Below are 20,557 nucleotides of genomic sequence, written 5' to 3'. Positions count from 1 at the left end.
TTAGGAGAACTAATTTATGATGTGTCAAAGTCAAAACCTGTTCAGGCTTAGAAGTTGCAATGAATCTGTCAATCAATTCCAGATTATCTATTATCTTGACAACTGGATAAATTTGCCAACGATCCTTCATCTCAATGTTAGATTGCTTAATATGAATCTTGAACAATAATTTTTTTTCCAGCATTTCATTTAGCTCTGAAGGATAAGTGTCATCAAGTCCATCCTAAATAGCATGTAGGTAAGAAAAAATCATTACATATTTATGGCAATTTCAAGATTCATTGAATAGATGTATATTAAGCTGGTGCAAAAATAGGCAGTAAATATTACCTCTACTATCCTATCTCTAATTTCAGAAGCAGTCTTTCCTAAAAATTGCACAGCTTCACGATCAAATATTAGAAATGAAGTGGTGCCAATCTCATCACCCACTTTCATTTGAACTTTGAACCTACAACATAAGATTTTACATAAAACATAATATGAATAAAAGTTATATATGTATAATAGATTAACACATGAAGAAGCATCTTACTTTGCGACACCAGAGGGATAAAACTTATCACACTTCTCGCAAAAAAACCTTCCACCAGCTTGTTCCAATTTTTTGGGGCATCTTCTACAGGAATTGTAATACCAGCCAAACTTTATATCTATTGCCATTATCGTTGCCAAGGTGACACATGTGCAAGGCTGTAGAAGAAAAAAACTCTCAAAGTATATTTATTTGTTGTTAAGTATGCAAAAAAAGAAAAATCGACAGCAATAGTTATCCATTACATGAAAGCAAAGAGTTATTAAAACAGTAGCTCAGTCTATGATTAGATGTTTCTTCTTCATCAGTATATTTCTTTAAAGCACAATTTTTCCAACATATATAGAGGAAGCATCCTTGGAGGGCTAATTGGTGCTGGACCGATACAACTTTTTGGAGTTACAAAAGATAGTCTGGACAATTTAGCCTCTTTGATTATTTTAAGCACTTTTAGCTCATTATTACCTTTGCCACAAAGAAAGCCACCTTCTAGAGGATGCATTTGATGCGATTTCAAAAGAGAGTGGAGATATTGAGATAAAGTACAGTTGAATTTAAACGTTTGCTTTCTTGTCATTCAACATGCATTAAAAGAAATTTGAGTCAAAGATGATAACCCTAACTTGTAAACTTTTTGTTCGATTGTAACTTCTTGATATGTATCGCATATGTAATACACAAATGGAGAAGGAGAGAGATTTTAGATATCATAATTTCTATTAATAATTTGAGTTACTGTTTTGTTTCATGTAATGGGCTTAACCTCTCAATGAATATGATATGACATGATTCTAAGCTACCCAGTTAGCATGACTGTGGCAAAAGTGATTTGACTGGCATAATTAATTTAAAGTTGGTAGCTTAGGTGGAAGATGGTTAGATTAATTATGAAAAAAAATGAATCGAAGAAATATTTTTTAGTGTAGATTCCATTTTGTAAATTCTTGATATGCAGATTTTTTGAAATTCAAAAAACGAAGATGGTTGTAGCAAATTCAAAAGAGAAAGTTGGTTGTAGTCATCTAGTTGGAAAAACTATAGAATTTGAGTATCTCTCTCCTATACAATAAATATCATAATACCATAACTTGATTGCCTCAATAATTTATCAGTAAAAACATACCTCAACAGACTCAATAATTTCATCAATGGTCTTTCTTTCAGTCTGATATAGAAAATCATCCATGATTGAATAAGTTGATTGGCTTGATATTTGGCTAATCCTCTGAGAATAAGACTCTTCTCCATTGAAAAGTCTACATGTGAAAAGATATAATGCATATCTTAATATGTTTCTAAACTCATATTTTTTTCTTGATGTAATTATTTGGAAATAAGGTACAGTAATTACTTGTTTCTAAACTCAATAGCAACCGCAACATCTGGATTGATCATCAATTTTGTCCCAAAATAAGCATTCAATATCTTAACCTCATCTGCAATTAACAAACCATAATTAAGAAAAAAAAATATATTTTGAGTCAAGAAATATTTATTTGACTTGTATTAGTAAAGTATGATTATTTAGTTTATTATAGAAAAGAATATTATACCTTTAAATATTTTAACACGACATAATTGTAAAATAATAATTATGGGCCCTGGTATTTCCTCCACCATATAGGAATGCATTTTATCCGCAAATTCACCCCATAAAGTACAGGATAATTTGTTCTTCCTGAAATAATATTGTTTTGAATGTTATTTTTTCAAAAAATCAGATAATCAATAAAAATTAATTTTTTTTTGATAAAGAAAAATCATAAAGTACAGGAGCAAGGCACTAGCTCCGCAATGGATGTATCTCCATATATACACATAATTAATTGTCACATATATAGCGCGGGCTAGTGTGATCGGTGGCTGGCGCTTGATGTCGGTGACGCTTAAAAATCCGATATGCGCTGCATTCGTTCTCTTAATTTTTTTGGTACGTTTAGTCTAACATCAAGAGCAGGGGGGAGGAATCAACCGATGATATACAGCGATGCCATCCCGCCGCTGCTGCTGTTTTTTTTTTTTTTTTTTTTTTTTTTTTATGTTCTTTGTGTGAGTAACGGTGGTTGGCTGCTGTACATCATCCATTGACCATAAACATGGATGGAAATTCCACGCTTTTTGCATAACATCAAATGAGATGACATGGAATCTCTATCTCTATATACATGTGGTTACCGTGGTGGCATTCTTATCCATCATATGGCATTGGAGAAATGTCCTGGTGTTGATGACTGCCGGCCTTAATTTGCGATATCTGGGCACATGGGATCGATAATAGTGGACCCCTTCCCTTCCGCTCCCCTTCTCAACTCTATGCTCGTACCATGCATGAGATATATGGCACGCACAAACTACCAGATGAAGATCAGATGGCTGGCATTATTGGAGGACATCATGATGCCGACCCATGATATATATAGCTGGTCACGTCGGGAAGGCTCGGCCTGAGGCACGGAGGCTATCATGCAAGTTGGGGTTCACATCTTTCTGCTAAGTGGACCCGACCATTGCATATGGGACATGCAGCCTTTCTAGCCTGTATTTTATCAATATTTTCCTCTTTTTTTTTTTTTTTTTTTTTTGACGTTTATCATAAAAAATCTAAAGAAGGAAGGGAAAAAAAAAAAGGTTGTAAATACCTGGGAGGTGGTAATTAATATAATATTGCAATACAAGCTAGGTTCCATGAGCTAGGTCTCATGCCTAGGTCCATCTAATAGTTAATATTTCCAAATTAGAGCTAGTATATTTTATGTAGATGCATGTCTAATGTATTGCACAATACCATCGTTGACCGGCAAGAACCAACGAAATTGAGCTTGGATTATTAACATTTTTCAAACAGTAATTCAAAAATCAAAGCAGCATGATATATATAGGAGCCAAATGATTCTACTACACTATTTTGTGTTGTTCGACCACAACGCATGGCTCTGTAGTACATCTTCATCTCTGCAGGTTAGCGTACGTACCACTACAGATGAGGCTGCGAATTAAAGTCCTCGAATTGATCACAAAAGGTGCCATGCATGCGATCGATTTTCAGCCAGCCAGCTGAGGGTGACTTGATGCACTTGTCGAAGAATTAATTAATTAATTAATTAGAAATCCGTCCTAGCTAGGGAGGCCAATTTGTCCTGCAGCCAGCAGTCATAAAAGGGATAAACAAGCTTCAAGAATGAATCAAGCGTGGCGCCTCAACAAAACAATTGTGAGGGAAACCACCGGCCAAGCACCACGATCCTTAGGCAGGCTAGCTTTTCCATTAACAGGACAATAATTCATCTGAGTTCGCTGCCCAGAGACAGATCAAAGACCTGTACCCCTGTGAACTCCAGTTGTTGCCTTCATGCTGCCAGCCAGCGTGCATGCATGGTAAATTCAAACAAGTCCACGTTGTTGGAGAACTCGCCACGCCAAGGGAAGAATAATGCCACAAACCGTCCCGATCGAGGTCCCTTGCTGCGTTGCGGTTGCATGAAACCAGCAGCCGAGCCAAGCCGAGCCGAGCAATTGCCTGCCTGGCTGACGTACGTACATGGTGAAGTCGATCGGGCAAAGTTGCACACCTAGTCGAGCTCATCATCATGGTGCACAGGACATGTCCATCACCCCTATCGTTCTCTCTTAATTTCTTGGACCCCAACTTGGGTTAGCGGGTTTTGTGATGGAGAACATCGAGCCAATCCCCCACCTAGGGTCGAGAAGAAGCTTCTTCTCGAAGGCATTGGTGGCCAACACTCATGAATAAGATATCTTTTGAGCGAGGCAATTAAATTAATGCAATCAACGGGCCAAGAGATCGATGCCCTCCTCTTCCAGAGTTTGTCTAGGGAAAAACAGAAGGTCAAACGGATTTAAATTTGACGAGCATAGTTTACTTACTGGTCTTGTAACATGCCTTGCTTTCACCTAGGTTCCATCACTTTTAATTTCTTGGGATAGAACAATAAGGGGCGTCGGCCCGCACGTTGATATACCCTACACCGTGGATAGCTAGATGACCAAAGCAAATTGTTTTGAAATGGGGCATGTGTCTCCGTGGAGCGTGGGGCTTCAATCTTGCCAGCGGAGTTCCGCCTTCCGGTCCCCCTGGAACAACTCGCGGGCCCAGACACAAGCGCGACGGGCCGGAGCTGGTCGCACAAATTTCAAGAGACAGCCCGTGATCGCGGAAGATTCCACGCAAAGATTGGCCATATTTCCTCCGGAAAAGCGTGATCCCTGAAGTAAATTTGGCAGCATCTGGCACGAGCATCCTCGTCGCGAGCCACTCAAATTCAACGATGCCTAGGTGTTCGTGCCTGAGCAAGAACGTTCACCTGTGATGAACTGAACCAATTTTATTCAGAGAACAAGTGCATGATGGGCTAATGCGCCCGATGCTCTACCAACGCTAAACATGCATGCAATGCCTCTGTGGGTTTCATATATCCGATGATTTACTAAATCTATACAAGAAATATGCACATTATGATTAACCTAACTATGGCACTTTTACATCACACCGCCCCCTCCCAAACAAAAAAAAAGCGCGTCTGGCACCTGTTACCGCTTATGTGTTGGACAACTTAATTAGCTTATTCAACCTGCGCTAAAGCTACAGAGTTTGCTTCTTACCCAAAAAAAAAAAGAGAAAAAAAAAAAAAAAAAAAGGCTATAGAGTTTGCTCGAATGCCCCATGAGCACGTGTAAAAGCAGATTTGTAGGGATCACGAGCGATCGAAAGTCCAAGGAATCCCTAAATATCAGGATTCTGCAGGTGATCTACCAAATCCCTAAAGTAAAGAGATAATGAGATCCTGCAATTTATCAAAAATGATATAAAATTACATTGACCGAGAAAGCTCAGGAAATTGAGATCCTGCGGTTTGAACAGTCATATGGAGACTGGAGACGAGTGCTCTGGCACCTCACCGTCTTATTCTGGGTAGCGTACAAACCTCTGGCCACCCATGGGCCATCCTCCGAGCCATCCCAGGGACATACATCGATATCTTTGTCGTCACCTTTCCTCTACCGACCGGGTATCAAACTTCACGATGCCGGAAGGAGGAAAAAAAAAAAAACTTGATGAACCGAATTCACCCTCTTACCGTAAGACATGGGCCCCTTGTCCACTCGTTGGTGCAGTGAAAAATCGACGTCCAGCATGTGCTGGCCTTTGGCAGCGGAATAGAAGAAATTATTTCGATCAGCAGCAGTTTGTTTCTATAAAAAATACGGTACAAAATTTATAGAAAAAGAAAAATGACTGTGATCGGCCATAGAGCTGCGCGGTGCATGCAGCATAGCAACTATTTTTTTTTTTTAAATTACTGTTGAGATAGATCCTCGTCTGTTAACCAATCTCATCTAATCGATTTCAACCACAGGCACACCATTAGAAGAATACCGATGCAAAGCTACTGATGTGGTATCGGATCGTGGAGATCAGCATAAAGCCGGTCTCAACATAAAACCATGGTTAGCAGAGGTCCAATCTCATCAGAAGACCGTGGTCTCCAGAAAACCGACCTCATCGAAAGGCCGATCTCATCTGAAAGCTGAGGTCGGTAGAAGTACAATCTCAACATCATCTGAATGTGGCGATATTGTCCAAGTTAAAGACTATCTCGGCTAAAGACCGATCTGTTTCTCCAGTGGCATCGGCGAGAAACTGACGTGCTTGCTTGTCGCAACAGTCCTGATCCGAAGATCGGGTTCTTTAGCTGCTTGCGGCGCCTGATACTTCAGATCGATCATATACCGACCTGACTTTCTAACTCTACTTGGCGAGCCCGGGACTGCTGGCACGTGGGGTACACACCTCGGGCTGCTTCCAATCCCTTTCATTTTGCTCCAGCTAGTGGCCGACTTGAATATCGATATCGACCAAATAGCTAGCGGTCAAGTATGGCCATCATACTGTCCCATCGAGTGACCTCAAGTCGCATCATCTTGAGGTCATATCCTAAGTGATCTGTCGCGTACTGTGATAGGACACCATAAAGTCATTAATTATGCCACATGCATGCGATAAGACCCATTGTCATAGCCACTGACGCACCGGACAAAAGACAGGCTCGCTGATGGAGCCATTTAAAGATGCCCCCATATGACTCCATATGATTAGACGTTATCGAAATACTCTTCTATCCTTTCATCCTTCATCCTTCTCTCAATATAAATGGAGGTAAAAGAAGACCCCTATGAGGTACGCACCCTTCAGAACTCAGAGCCTGAAACTCTACCTAACTCGCTCCTCCACCTGTTGAGTTGAAAATTAACTTGAGTGTTGGAGGGTCCTCACCGGAGCTATCTCCGATGCAGACTTTTCTTGCAGATTTTTCTACTACCACTAGATGTCATTGGCCAACCTTCTCGTCCGATCCGAGCTGACCCTATCTCCGTTCAGCGCACCATGAGCCCTCACTCTCATTCTCGACCCTCTCGACTATGCCCTCTCTTCGATGAATGGTCCTTCTCCACCAACTCTCTACCGTTCAACATTTAGGCGCGACGATCTAACTATCCCATTGGAGATGAGCCGCAACAATTGGGCATGCCAGGTAGTGGGCGGAGAAATATCCTTCCAGGAGTCATAATGGTCAAGACGAGAGTGTAAAATGCTTTCCTTAGTTTCACTTGACGCTCATCGTAGCATGATACACTTTCAGCGACCTTCAGGGAGCCAAATGCCTTGTGACAAGAGAAAACAACGAACCAGCAATAGCTTGCCACCTTGGTACAGCAAGTTAAAGCATTGATGGAGGCTGTCCATAATCTCTAAAAGACTGCAGAGCAGCAGCAATGGGGGATAAAGGATTTGGCGCCACGGGCCGTGCCCTCCAGACAGAGTCTCCGACCACATTCTCCATCCCGCCACTCATCTCGATACTCCCATCGGATGGTTTCTCAATCAGTCCGACGGTCGCCATAAGCTGACTCTCAGCATACTCTATGTGCCACTTTCGGTGATTGCCAGTCCCCTTCTCCTCGACGAGCTTTACACAAGGAGAAGAGGCCCCAATCTCCGTCAAGATTTTCTTCTGAGGAAGGTTCTATCTCTGGTATTCCATGCACCCCGATAAGTCTCAGTGATGGTTGGATGAATATGACCTCAGGCTGAAGGAGTTTGATCGCTGTTTGAATCGACTCCAAGCGAACAACCGAGATCCTACTGGTGAGCTCGACATTAGCATCTGTCCATCCTTCTCTCGATGGATTCTCGACGAACCGATTTTGGATTGGTTTAAAATACCACAGATGGAACCGTACGACGGTACCATCAATCTGCTCGACCATCTCGAGAGCTACAAACCTCTCATGCTTCTTCAGAGGGCATCTGACAATCTCCTCTATATCGTCTTTCTGGTCACCCTCAAGAAAATCGTCCGAACATGGTACTCCGAACTTTAACCGAAGAGTATCCATTCGTTCGACCAACTCAGATAGCTCTTTTTGATGCACTTCGATACTAATCAGAAGATACCACGGACATTCGACAGTCTTTTCTCTATCAGGCAGCAAGATGAAGAATCTCTATCAGCCTTTTGTCTATCAGCCTTTGTGGCATGCTTCAACGTTGCCACCTTAGAGGTCTGGGACCTTGATGAATCAACAGCTATGAAGCGGGGACTACATAGCTCCAAGTTCACCTATTTTCTGTACAAGATACTTCTCTGGATGTATACCAAACTCCTCGAGCGCATGCAGAAGTACGTCCGAGTCAAAGAAAGCGAGATTGATCGACGTCAATCTAAGGATAAGGATCCAAAGAAGAAGACTAAAAAAGAAGGAACCTCCGCGGGACCCAATCGAGCCCGTACTGAGAGGGAGGCTCCATCTTCTCGACCAAGCCCAAAGCCTAAGAATTTCGGCCCCAGATACCATTCCTACATCTCTCTAGCTACTCCTCATGCACAAATCCTCATGGAGATGGAGGGGGAGGACTACCTTTGACGACCCCAACTGATGAAGACAAGAGTAGCATTTCAGAGGTGCTACTGTCAGTTTCATCGTGACTACGGAGACATCAGATGAAATTGAACCTAACTAAGTACGCTTTTGGCATCACGTCAGAAAAATTTCTTGATTTTATGGTGACGAAGTGAGGTATTGAGGCCAATCTCGAAAAGATCAAGACGATTCTCGACATGAAGCCCCCGATCTTTCGACGGGATATTCAGAAGCTGGCAGGACGCATTGCATCTTTGAGCCAGTTCATCTTCAAGTTTGCAGAGTGGTGACTCTCCTTCTTCAAAACCCTCAAGCAGATGAACTTCATATGGATGGAAGAATATCAGAAGGCTTTTGACGACCTGAGATGGTACCTAAGTTCTCCTCTACTTCTGACAAAGCCAAGTACTGACGATGAATTACTCATGTATTTGCCTGTGACTCCTAAAATCATGAGCTTGGTACTAGTCTGAGAAAAAAATAAGGTACAGAAACTAATCTACTACATAAGTCAGATACTGCGTAGGGCAGAAGTCAGATATCCTCAGATCGAAAAAGTAGTCTTCACGATCATCATGATGACTCCGCGATTGCAACCTTATTTCTACGCCCACTTAGTGAAGATCTTGACTGATCTCTCCCCGAGGACTCTGCTTCAATGACCAAATACTTTGGAGAGAATGGCCAAGTGGGCTATCAAACTCAGTGAGTTCGATCTCTCTTATGTTCCACGATCTTCGATGAAGGCTCAGATACTCATCAATTTTTTTATCGAGTGCACTCTGACTGACGACAGCGAAGTCGAGGACTGCCCCCCAAGAGAAGCTTTAGAGCCTGTGTGGATTCTACATGTGGATGGAGCCTCAAACACCCAAGGCTGCGGTGCGGGTCTCATTTTGACTAACATCATTGGGGTGGTAACCGAATACGTTCTTCGGTTTGGCTTCAAGACTGCTAACAATCAAACTGAATACGAAGCTCTGATAGTCGGACTAAAAATCGTAAAAGATCTTGGTGTAGAATGGTTAAAGGTGTTCATCGACTCGCAGCTGATCGTCAGACAATCTCGAGGAGAATATAAAGCCCTAGATCCACTTCTCTCCAGGTATTTATAAAAACTTAGATCTCTATAAATAAATTTTGATTACTTTGAGGTCTACCATATCCCCCATTCGGAGAATGTTCGAGTTGATTCCCTATCTCGACTCCCCACATCTGACTGCGGTGAGTTGGAGAGGATCTTCATCGAGCATGTCAAAAATCCAAGTATTGACTCCGAGGAGGAAGTTCATCAGGTTCAGATCAGTTATGAGCTGAGCTGGATCGATCAATTCGTTGAGTTCTTGATCAATGAAACCTTGCCGATCGATCCTATCGAGATGCGTTGAATGAGGAGACTGGTGGTTCGATATATGATCATCGACGACCAACTCTATCGTAAGTCAGCATCTTTGCTCTTGCTCGGGTGCCTCCGACCCTTCGAAGCTGACTACACTCTTTGGGAGGTGCACAAAGGTATTTATGGCAACCCCTTGGAGGGCAAGTCACTGTCCTATAAGATACTGTGGTAAGGATATTATTGGCCGACTATGCAGAAGGATGCTGCCGACCTAGTGTAGAAGTGCGACCAATGTCAGAGGTTTGCCATTGTCCAAAGGCTCCCATCAAGTCAACTTACAATCATTTTGGCACCATGGCCATTCGATCAGTGGGGAGTCGATATACTCGATCCATTTTTGTCTATCAATGGACAAAGGAGGTTCATCATCATGGCCATTGACTACTTCACCAAGTGGGTGGAGGCCGAACTGTTGGTGCAGATAACAAAAAAAAACTACTGACTTCCTGTGAAAATCTATCATCTGTCGTTTTGGTCTATCTCGAGTGATCATCACCAATAATAACCGATAATTTGATAATGCCAGGTTTGAGAAATTCTGCATAAAATACCACATCATCCATAGATTTATCTCTGTTGGGCATCTGCAATCTAATGAAAAAGCCAAGGTGACCAATAGGATAATTCTATAAGGCCTAAAGATAAGAATCGATCAAGCCAAAGGATGTTGGGTTGACGAACTCTCCAGCATCCTATGATCTTATCAAACAACTCCTCAGATCTTGACCAGAGAGACTACCTTCAAACTGGCATTCGAGATGGAAGCTGTGATTCTGATTGAAATCGACCTACCTTCGACTTGGGTGGAGCACTATGACGAACGAACCAATTCGGATAAGCGATGAGCTAATCTGGACTTACTCGACGAGATCAGGAGATGAGCTCAACTGAGGATGGCTTCCTATCAGCAAAGGGTAGCTCGGTACTATAACTTCTGAATTAAGCCCAAGATCTTCTAAGTTGGAGACCTAGTCCTTAGGAGAGCCAAAGTCTCCAAACCGACCAAGCAAGAAAAGTTATCTCCGAATTGAGAAGGTCCCTATAAGATTTCAGCGATTCTATAACCTGGAGCATACAAGATCGAGAGCCTGAACGGTACGGAGATTTCTCATATCTGAAATGCCGAAAATCTACAGATGTATTATTAGTAGGAACGCCTTATAAATAAAAGTTTTTTTCCTATAATTCTGTGTTAAACAAATCTAACTCTCGGAAGCTTAACCCTCGATCGAGTTAGAGGTCATCTCAACCAGGTTCGAGGTACGATGACGAGAACCCTTGGTCAAGGACCAAGGCTGTCTTGGTAAGATTTGAGGCACAGCAAATGATAATGCTCTTCTATGATGGAATGGCCTTCAACAAAAACCCTTATCAAGGCCCCAAGTCACCTCGATGGTTTTCGAGGTATGGTACGGTCAAGATCGTTGATGGGACATGAGGTCACCTTGGCAAAATTCGAGATGCAACAGTAGTCCTAACGAGACACGAGGTCACCTTGACAAAATCTGAGAAAGAACTCCTAAGAAGTCATTAAGAAGCCCCTCCAAAATGAGTCGACCATGGCCTCGGTGAGATCGACACTACAGGGGGCAGACGACTCGGGATATTCCTCCGACTCGAAAAACTCCTCCAGACGTCAGCAACTTGGTCATTTGATAGTCGACCAATCTACATTCTCGTCAACTGGTATCCGATGGGATGTTATTCGGCTAATATCCATTTAATGGGGCTATGGAGTCTGACAACTATTAGCGTGCCAGCTATGACGGAAGGGCTGCTGGAGAATAAGCTACAGTTTGCGGTGCAGACCTAGATGAAACCCGAAGTTATTCAGCTAATACCCATTTAACAGAGCTATGGAGTCCGATAACTGTTAACGTGCTAGCTAAGGCCGAAAAGTCACTGGAGTATAAGCTTCAGTTCACGACACAGACCCAGGCAAAATCCGACGTTATTTGGCTAATGCCCGTTTAATGGAGCCGTGGAGTCTGGCAACTGTTAGCGTATCAGCTAAGGCCGAAGGACCGTTGAGGTATAAGCTACAATTCACGATGCAGATCCAGATGAAACCCGATGTTATTCGGCTAATATCCGTTTAACGAAGCCATGGAGTCTGATGATCGTTAGCGTGCCAGCTAAGGCTGAAAGGCTGCTAAAGTATAAGCTTCAGTTTGCGGCACAGACCCAGACAAAAAAGTTATGGTTAGTCGGCTTGTCTCCGATTGACCAAGGATCAGTTGATCCGAAATGAAGTGGAGATATGATCATGCTCCGCCTCAACCACCATGCTTCAAACTTGATGAGATGCTATGCAAAATAGCAACCCATGCCCCAAAACAACAAGTCTACTATGTGCAGCTTCCGAGGATGGTCGTTAGGAAAAGCTATTCGGGCTCATACATCAGTTAACTCCTTTCACTCGATGAAGACTCGTAATTGGACTCAGAAGTTGGAGGACAAGTATTGGGATAGATCCACATCACTTAACCGACCTCATCAACCACCCTCAACTGCAGGCCTACCTTGGTAAAAGCCGATGCCATTGGAAGAATACCGATGCGAAACTATTGATGTGGAGCCGGATCATGAAGATTAGCATAAAGCCGGTCTCAATGCAAAACTGGGATCACTAGAGGGCCGACATCATCAGAAGATTGTGGTCTCCAGAAAATCGATCTCATCGGAAGGCCGACCTCGTTTGAAAGCTGAGGTCGGTAGAAGTATGACCTCAACATCACCTGGATGTGACGACATTGTCCAAGTTAAAGACTACCTCGGCCAAAGACCAACCTGTTTCTCCAATGGTATTGGTGAAAAACTGACGTGCTTGCCTATCGCGACAGCTCTGATCCAGAGATCGGATTCTTCAGCTGCCTGCGGTGCCTGATACTTCAGATCGGTCATCTACCGACTTGACTTTCCAACCCTACTTGATGAGCTTGGGACTACTAGCATGCGGGGTACACACCTCGGGCTGCTTCCAATCCTTTTCATCTTGCTTCGTCTAGTGGTCGATTTGGACATCGACATCAGCCAAACAGCTGGCGGTCAAGTGTGGCTACCATGCAGTCCCATCGAGTCACATTAAGTTGTATCATTCTGAGATCATATTCTAAGCGGTCTGCCGTGCATCGTGATAGGACATCACAAAGTCATTATTTATGCCATATGCATGCGATAAGGTCCGCTGCCGCGACCACCGGTGCGCTGGACAAAAGGCATGCCTGCTGACAGGGCCATTTAAAAATACCCCTATACAGCTCCATATGATTGGACGTTATCGGAATGCTTTCCTATTCTTTCATCTTTCATCCTACTCTTTCTATAAATGAAAGTAAGAAAAGATCCCCAGGAGGTATGCACCCTCTAGAACACAGAGTTCGAAACTCTGTCTAACTCGCTCTTCCATCTGTTGAGCTGAAAACTGACATGAGCGTCGGAGGATTCTCGTCGGAGCTATCTCTGGTGTAGATTTTTCTGCTGCCATCGGATGCTATCGATTGATTTTTTCGTTCGATCCAAGTTGACCCTACCTCCGTTCAACAGGCATGAGCCCTCATTCTTATTCTCGACTCTTTCGATTATGCTCTCTTTTTTATGAATGATCTTTCTTCAACGACTCTTTACTGTTTGATATTCAGATGCGATGATCTGACTATCTCGTTAAAAATGAATCATAAATAATAGTTATAATAATAAAAAAGAAGAAGAAGAAGCAGCAGCAGCAGCAGCAGCACCACTGGAGTTAGGCAGCTAATTTTTATATATTTTTTTAATTTTCAAATGCCTTTTCTTCTTCTTAGATGACTGGGACCTCAGTCTCGTTTCAACGCTTCGCCCCTCCCCTCTCTCTCAGTGGACAACCTCGATTCCAAGTTACCCATTTCCCAGATCAATATCACATGACTGCCCTTTCTCCAAGTCATGGGGTCGGCATTATCCGTCAATAAACGTCAATGGTAGTGGTGATTTGGGAAATAGAGGAAAAAAGTTAACAAATTCTTTCTTTTTCAAGTCCCAATCCCTCAGAAATCTAAAAAGCTGCTCCCGAGGTCAAAACCCATACCCCTCGGCCCTCTCTCGCGCGCTCTCTCTCTCTCTCGACCACCAACCCTCGATCATGGCGGCTCGCCTAACGAGAGGAAAACCACTTCCGGCGGCAACTGATTTCGTCTTCTAGACCCGCTTCTCGGAGAACCATTTCCGTCGTTCTACCTCCAACTTTTTCTCTATTTTTAATCCGCCCTCGATCGATCCCCTGCCCCCTCCCCTCGAAACTCGGCCTCTTCCGATCAGTTTCATTGAAATCTTGTCGGAATTTTTAAATGAAGCCACCCAAGAGATTTTCGAACTGATCCGACACCTCTCTATTCCGTCTCAGCGAAAATGGGAAGCAGATGGAGGAAAGCCAAGCTCGCTCTCGGCCTGAACCTTTGCGTCTACGTCCCGAAGACTCTCGACGACGTCTCGCCGTCCGACTCTTGGATATCCTCAGACCCTACCGCGGTCTCTCCGGCGTCGGGGGCTTCTGATTTTCGCGCTTTGATGCCCTCTACTCCAACTCCGACCTCCTCTGGCCTCCGGCTTTCCAAATCCAGCGCATCGTCCAAGGTTTGATTTTTTGCTTTTTTTTTTTGCCTCCGATTCGTGCAAACTTTTTTTGAAATCGTTTCTTTTATAAGATGATGTCGTGCTTATGATTCGTTTGGAATCTTGCTATCTGAGTTCGCGCAGTCCGCCGCCCAGAGAAGGCAAAGGGTTTTTGCTTCAGGTGGCCTTTTCTTTCATGACCTCCGCCTGAATAAAAAAACGTAGCTCCTTTCCTTTGGAATCAATTATTTGTGGTTATTGGCTAATGAGAACTGGAGACCATGTTAAGTCTTAACTAGTGGGTCAGACGAGGTTAAGGTTAATAATTATATGACAGATGAGACTTAAGGGGTTTGTTGATCCCATCGTTTGGTATTTCTCTAGTTCCAAGATTTTTAAACTAATTTAGATTCCTGCTCCAGCTACTCTGCTTGTTGTTCATGTTCTGTTTTACAGATTTAATTTGAAGAACTAAAATAAGTAGCAAGATCATATATGAGGTCTTCACATGAATTTGCAATGTGGGCTTTTTGTGTCTTAAAAATCTTGTGCATGTTGAGTTACTGAATTGATGAACCCTTTCCGGGTCTTCAGTTTGCCTACTAATCAGAGCAACTTTTGCATTCATGTCTAGAGCAGTTCATTATGTTACTTTTGGTGGGTAGGTCACGAAGGTAGTAACATGAACTTGGGATGCATATCCTAACGTGAGGATTTAAAAAATCTGTCACAAGATGGTGCATATATTGGCCTTGGGTATATACCCAGGAGAAAATTGGATTTATGGATCATTTCTGCACCACAAGTTAGCAACTGGTATAACCATAATTATATCCGTTTAACCTTCATGGGACAGCACTTGTCATCCGAAAAAATCAAATGTTTTTATTGGCTGTTATTGATGGATTAGTGTTCACCATACTCAGATTATATGCACCTGATATATTATTATTAGTTACTCGGTAGCTGTGCTTGCTACTATGATTTCTGCAATTGTCAGTTACTCTGTTGGTTTGAAACCAATTTAAGTGTCTCATTATTTTTTTCCCAAGCTGACTCAAGTTATATGCCAAAAATTTTTGGCTTTCTATGATATGCATGATCAGCAATAAATCAAGCAATTTGTATGATGTTTATAAATCCTTCAGTTGCAATAACAGATGACCCTCTCTGTTGCAATAACATGTGCGTCCTTTGGTTTTTAGGGTTAAAGATTTTTCTGTTTTCTTTGCAACTTCTTGCAACCTTTGACTTCATGAATTTTTGAAATTTATTATATTATTTTTGGTATGTAGATGTTATAAGATATCTTTTACTCTTCTACTGAACTGTCTGAGTATTTCCTTACTATGCTTTAATCAAGAAAATAGGACGTGATCTTCCAAGTTTCATGGTGGAGTTTTAACTGTTTTTTGCGATTCTTGTATCTCATGGTTTTATTTGCTTTATTTCATTTCTTTCCAAGCTTTTCTTTTTTTTCTTTTTTAACTATCCTTGCTTTCAAATTATTTATGTCTTGCTGACCATTGTTTCCCCAATTTTATGTTCCTAATTCATTGTTTCGTTTGTTAATGTTATTGATTAGGTGTTTCTAATTCTCAACCCTCTAATGTTAATTTGTTTTTTCTTCATTTGTGCATCATTTGGGTTTCTGCTAACAGTTCATGTATTTGTTTATTTTGTTATGTATGATTGAACTGTAACATCAACTCTGAACACAATATTTACATTCAAAACTTTTCTTATGAAAGTTGATCAAATGCGAATGTATGGATTGAGGGCTTGCCTGGATGTTTTTCTTGTTGCACATTATCGAAGTGACAGCAATGGAATTAATGTTGTTCTTGGAAAAGCATAGGTTCTTTATTGCTTCAGTGTTTGTTAGGAAACAGAGGTAAGCAGCACTTGGACCTTGGATGAACTGTTAACTAATCATCACTATTGTCATCTCTAACCTAATCTTTCAGATTGATTGACCTCCTTATTGGGTGTTAACTTGCTGCTTTCCGGTATATATCTTGTTGTAAGGTGAACTGAGTGAAACATGATAATCAGAAAAGCTGGCTTGCTAAATTTGTATTGACAATGATATTGCCACCACTGCCGACCGCTCCCTTCATTTGTGCATCTGATTATTTTTCTTTTTTACATGGTGCTTGAATAGCCCTTGCTCTCACTCACTGTTTATATCACATAACTTTGATAGCTGCTCAATACTAATGTTTTAATGTGCATGTGCTTTGAAATTTTACATTTTCTGAGTTTGCTCTGTATATATTCTTGGTTTTTCAGAAAGCTTGTGCTATATGTCTAGCCTTCATGAAACCAGGACATGGTTATGCTCTCTTTACTGCAGAATGCTCGCATACCTTCCATTTCCATTGTATTGCTGCAAATGTAAAACATGGGAATCATGTGTGCCCAGTTTGTAGGGCCAAATGGAAGGAGATACCCTTTGGAGGGCCCACATCCTGTGAGTATCCTCATGGAAGAGCCAGAGTTAGTCCAGTTAATTGGCCTCAAGATGATGGGTTTGTGAATGTGCTGCGGCGGTTCCCTCGGGTTGAGTCTTTGAATAGGCAGCATCGTCTAACACCCCTTTTTCACAGTTCAGAACCTACTGTCTTCAATGACGATGAGTCTTTGGGATCCTTAGCTGAAACAGCTGAAGAAATCCAACATGGATGCATGAGAATGGTGGAGATCAAGACATACCCAGAATTCTCAGCCATTCAACAGTCAGTTTCTGAAGAAAACTTCACCATTCTAATCCATCTCAAGGCTCCATTTGCTCCCATGATGCAACTATGCAGCAGAAATTCCCACAGGAACACTAACCTCTTGAAAACCTCTCGAGCTTCTGTTGACCTTGTAACAGTGCTTGATGTCAGTGGCAGCATGGGTGGTACCAAGCTTGCATTGCTGAAGCGAGCTATGGGGTTTGTGATTCAAAATCTTGGGCCCTCTGACCGGCTTTCTGTCATTGCCTTCTCATCAACTGCTCGCCGGCTCTTTCCCCTTCATAGGATGTCTGAATCTGGCCGGCAGCAGGCCTTGCAAGCCATCAATTTGCTGACATCTGGTGGTGGGACTAACATTGCTGAAGGCCTCAGGAAGGGTGTGAAAGTGATTGAAGATCGTAAGGAAAAGAACCCTGTCTGCAGCATCATTTTGCTCTCTGATGGGCAAGATACATATATGGTCACCCCGACTTCTGGCGGTGCTCAACCAACACAACCAGACTATCGATCACTTGTTCCATCCTCCATTCGTGGTGGCACAGGTCATCAGATACCTGTTCATGTATTTGGTTTCGGTGCTGACCATGACTCCGAGTCAATGCATTCGATCTCAGAGACCTCTGGTGGGACCTTCTCTTTCATTGAGACTGAGGGCACAATCCAGGATGCTTTTGCACAGTGCATTGGAGGGCTTCTGAGTGTGGTGGTGCAAGAGATGCATGTCGGCGTGGAGTGTGTGCACCCGAGTGTTCACCTTGGCTCCATAAAATCTGGCAGCTATGCCAATCAGGTCACAGATGATGGTCATAATGGATCTATTGATGTGGGAGACTTGTATGCAGATGAAGAGAGGGATTTTCTGCTGTCTGTCGATGTTCCACCAGCTGGTGAAGAAACTGTGTTGCTCAAAGTGGGCTGTACCTATAGAGATCCTGTGTCAAAAGAGACTGTGAACATGGAAGGCGTGGAGGTGAAGATCTCAAGGCCGTTGATTGTTGTGGAACAAACAATGTCGATCGAGGTGGATCGTCAGAGGAACCGTCTCCTGGCTGCGGAGGCCATGGCTGAAGCGAGGGCTGCCGCTGAGCGTGGTGAGCTCTCGGAGGCTGTCTGCATACTTGAAGAACGCCGGAGAATACTGTCAGAATCTCTGGCAGTGCGATCAGGGGACCAGCTGTGCCTCGCACTTGATGCAGAGCTGAGGGAGATGCAAGAAAGAATGGCCAGCTGGCAAAGGTATGAAGCATCAGGGCGGGCATATGTGCTGTCAGGGTTGAGCTCACACTCATGGCAGAGGGCAACGACACGTGGGGACTCGACAGATAGCAGCTTCTTGCAAGCCTATCAGACACCATCCATGGTCGACATGCTGCAGCGTTCCCAAACAATGAGTCCTGCATCTAGGCATCCAAATATACAGATGCGACAGGCAAAATCATTCCCGGCACCACCGCAGCCAGGGTAATTCGACATGTTTTATGAGGAGAGGAGAATTCATCCTGGTATTTTTGTTTAGGACTGCTTTTGTTTTTTGGCCCCTTCTTGATTTTGGGCAATGTGGAAGGTGGGGGTATAGCGCGGAAGGTAAAGAGAAGGAGATTTGGAGGGTTATTACATTGGTGTTGGGGTGTATTGTTAACTTGTAAATGATTAAGTTTGGGTCGGTGTGGGAAAGATGATGATGGTTCAGTTCAAGTGGGGAAAAGGTGAAGGGTATTGACCTGCGTGTTTTGCCTTCTGTCCTCTTACTCTGGTTTTGGTGCTGTACATAAGAGAAGGGAGGGGGTATAAGCTAGTGATCTTGGGAATATCACGTCCTTGTGGGTTGTGTTCTTCTCATGATATGTGTTCTGCAAATTATGGTTTAAATCTATGGGTCCTTTTCTATTCCTCCTGCATTAGCTGCATACTGCACTTCTCACGGGACAAAGTCTTTTGGCTCTGATCTGGTAAGCAAACTGAAAAGAGAAAAATGTGCAGCTGCACTGTGCCTGGCAGTTTGATGGTTGGATTTTAGGATTGGCAAATGAGCATCCATATTTTTATCTACAGCAGAAAACATATCCTCACAACGTGCATTTATTCCATGCTTCGAAAAAGAAACACCAGAGAAAATCAAGCAGGTGGGATCTGCTTCCTATTCTTAACATTTCATATGATTGTTGTCATCTTGGTGGTATGATTGTATCAGTTCTGATGTAGAAGAGAGGATATGGTTAGTTCCGTACTAGTTGTTTTAGTTGTGAAACAAGATGATTCTGATTTATATAGGAAGGGGTTATTTTTTTTTATGTGAGACTATTTTTGAAAGGTAAAATTATGAGATCAATGAATCAAAGCGGATAATATTTTATATGTCAAATCACAACCGTCATGGTGTCAATCAAACACATGTTAGGCTCAGCTTAGGAATCCGAATGTTTTTAGTTGGAAAATGATTCTATGCCACCCCTGACCCTGCTTTAACCAGTGCTGACGACCAATTCGATGTTGGTGTCAGGTGAGGTTGCACCCTTGCACCGGCACTGCAATATGTATGACTAATTGAAGTTGTATGAAGCATGGGATCGGGCACGCTGAAATAATGCACTTTTTCCTGTCATTAACTCTACAAGTTATGCACTTTTTGCATCAAAATGTAATTTCTGACAGTGCAAGCATTTGGAGATGCCGGACCCGGATTGCTGGAGCAGGTCGGCTAGTTTGAAAATGCGATAGATATCTTCCTCTTTTGGTGAACTAACTGGTTTCGTTGAAGTTTTACGAGGAATTAATTACCTCCTGATGAAGATGGGCGGCAGTAGAGTTTCTGGTCCGCGAGATTAAGTGGCTAGCTAACGTGAACATAACGTGGTTGAGAGGGGACTGGTGGGTTTTCTGTGCCACCCATTCACGACATAAGGCGATGGCCCAGTGTTGCATACTATAACTGCTTCCCTTTTCGGAGAGAGATTGTTGCATCTTCTACCAAAAAAATAAAAATTTGTTGCATCTTCTATCAGAAGAAGAAGAAGAAGAAGAAGAAGAAGAGGAGGAGGAGGAGGAGGAGGAGAGATTGTTGCATACATTATACTAAGAGGGGATTTGATTTGCAATTAAAATTAGAATCGAAATGAAAATGGATTGGAACTGGAATCGAAATGGTTAAACGATCCAAAATATTTGATTTGTGATCGAAATCGGAATGGATGGTTCTTGTTATTGTTGTTTGGTTCGTATGAAAATAAGAATCGAAGTCAACTCAAATTTTTATTTTTAATATTAATTAAAATTATTAAAAATTAATTATTTTAAAAATTAATATTAAATAAAAATTAAATATAATAATAATATTTTTAATTTTTTTAAAAA

General features: G+C 42.4%; 1 protein-coding gene and 1 pseudogene across 1 annotated transcript; one reads left to right on the top strand and one right to left on the bottom strand.

The window, feature by feature from the left end:
- LOC140852911 (uncharacterized) overlaps window positions 1-7,951 on the bottom strand; it is a 33,050-nt pseudogene extending 25,099 nt beyond the window's left edge.
- A 6,130-nt stretch (window positions 7,952-14,081) lies between these two features.
- LOC105055672 (E3 ubiquitin-protein ligase WAV3) lies at window positions 14,082-18,877 on the top strand. The gene is made up of 2 exons (XM_010937591.4): window positions 14,082-14,486; window positions 16,758-18,877. Exons 1-2 carry the CDS (start codon window positions 14,262-14,264, stop codon window positions 18,669-18,671), a joined length of 2,139 nt encoding a protein of 712 aa, XP_010935893.1. The 5' UTR covers window positions 14,082-14,261; the 3' UTR covers window positions 18,672-18,877.
- The last annotated feature ends 1,680 nt before the right edge of the window (window positions 18,878-20,557 follow it).

The sequence above is a fragment of the Elaeis guineensis genome, chromosome 12, assembly GCF_000442705.2.
Source record: "Elaeis guineensis isolate ETL-2024a chromosome 12, EG11, whole genome shotgun sequence".
Classification (NCBI taxonomy): domain Eukaryota; kingdom Viridiplantae; phylum Streptophyta; class Magnoliopsida; order Arecales; family Arecaceae; genus Elaeis; species Elaeis guineensis.
The sequence above is the reverse complement of the archived record's forward strand: the minus strand, read 5'-3'. Positions and strand labels throughout refer to the sequence as shown.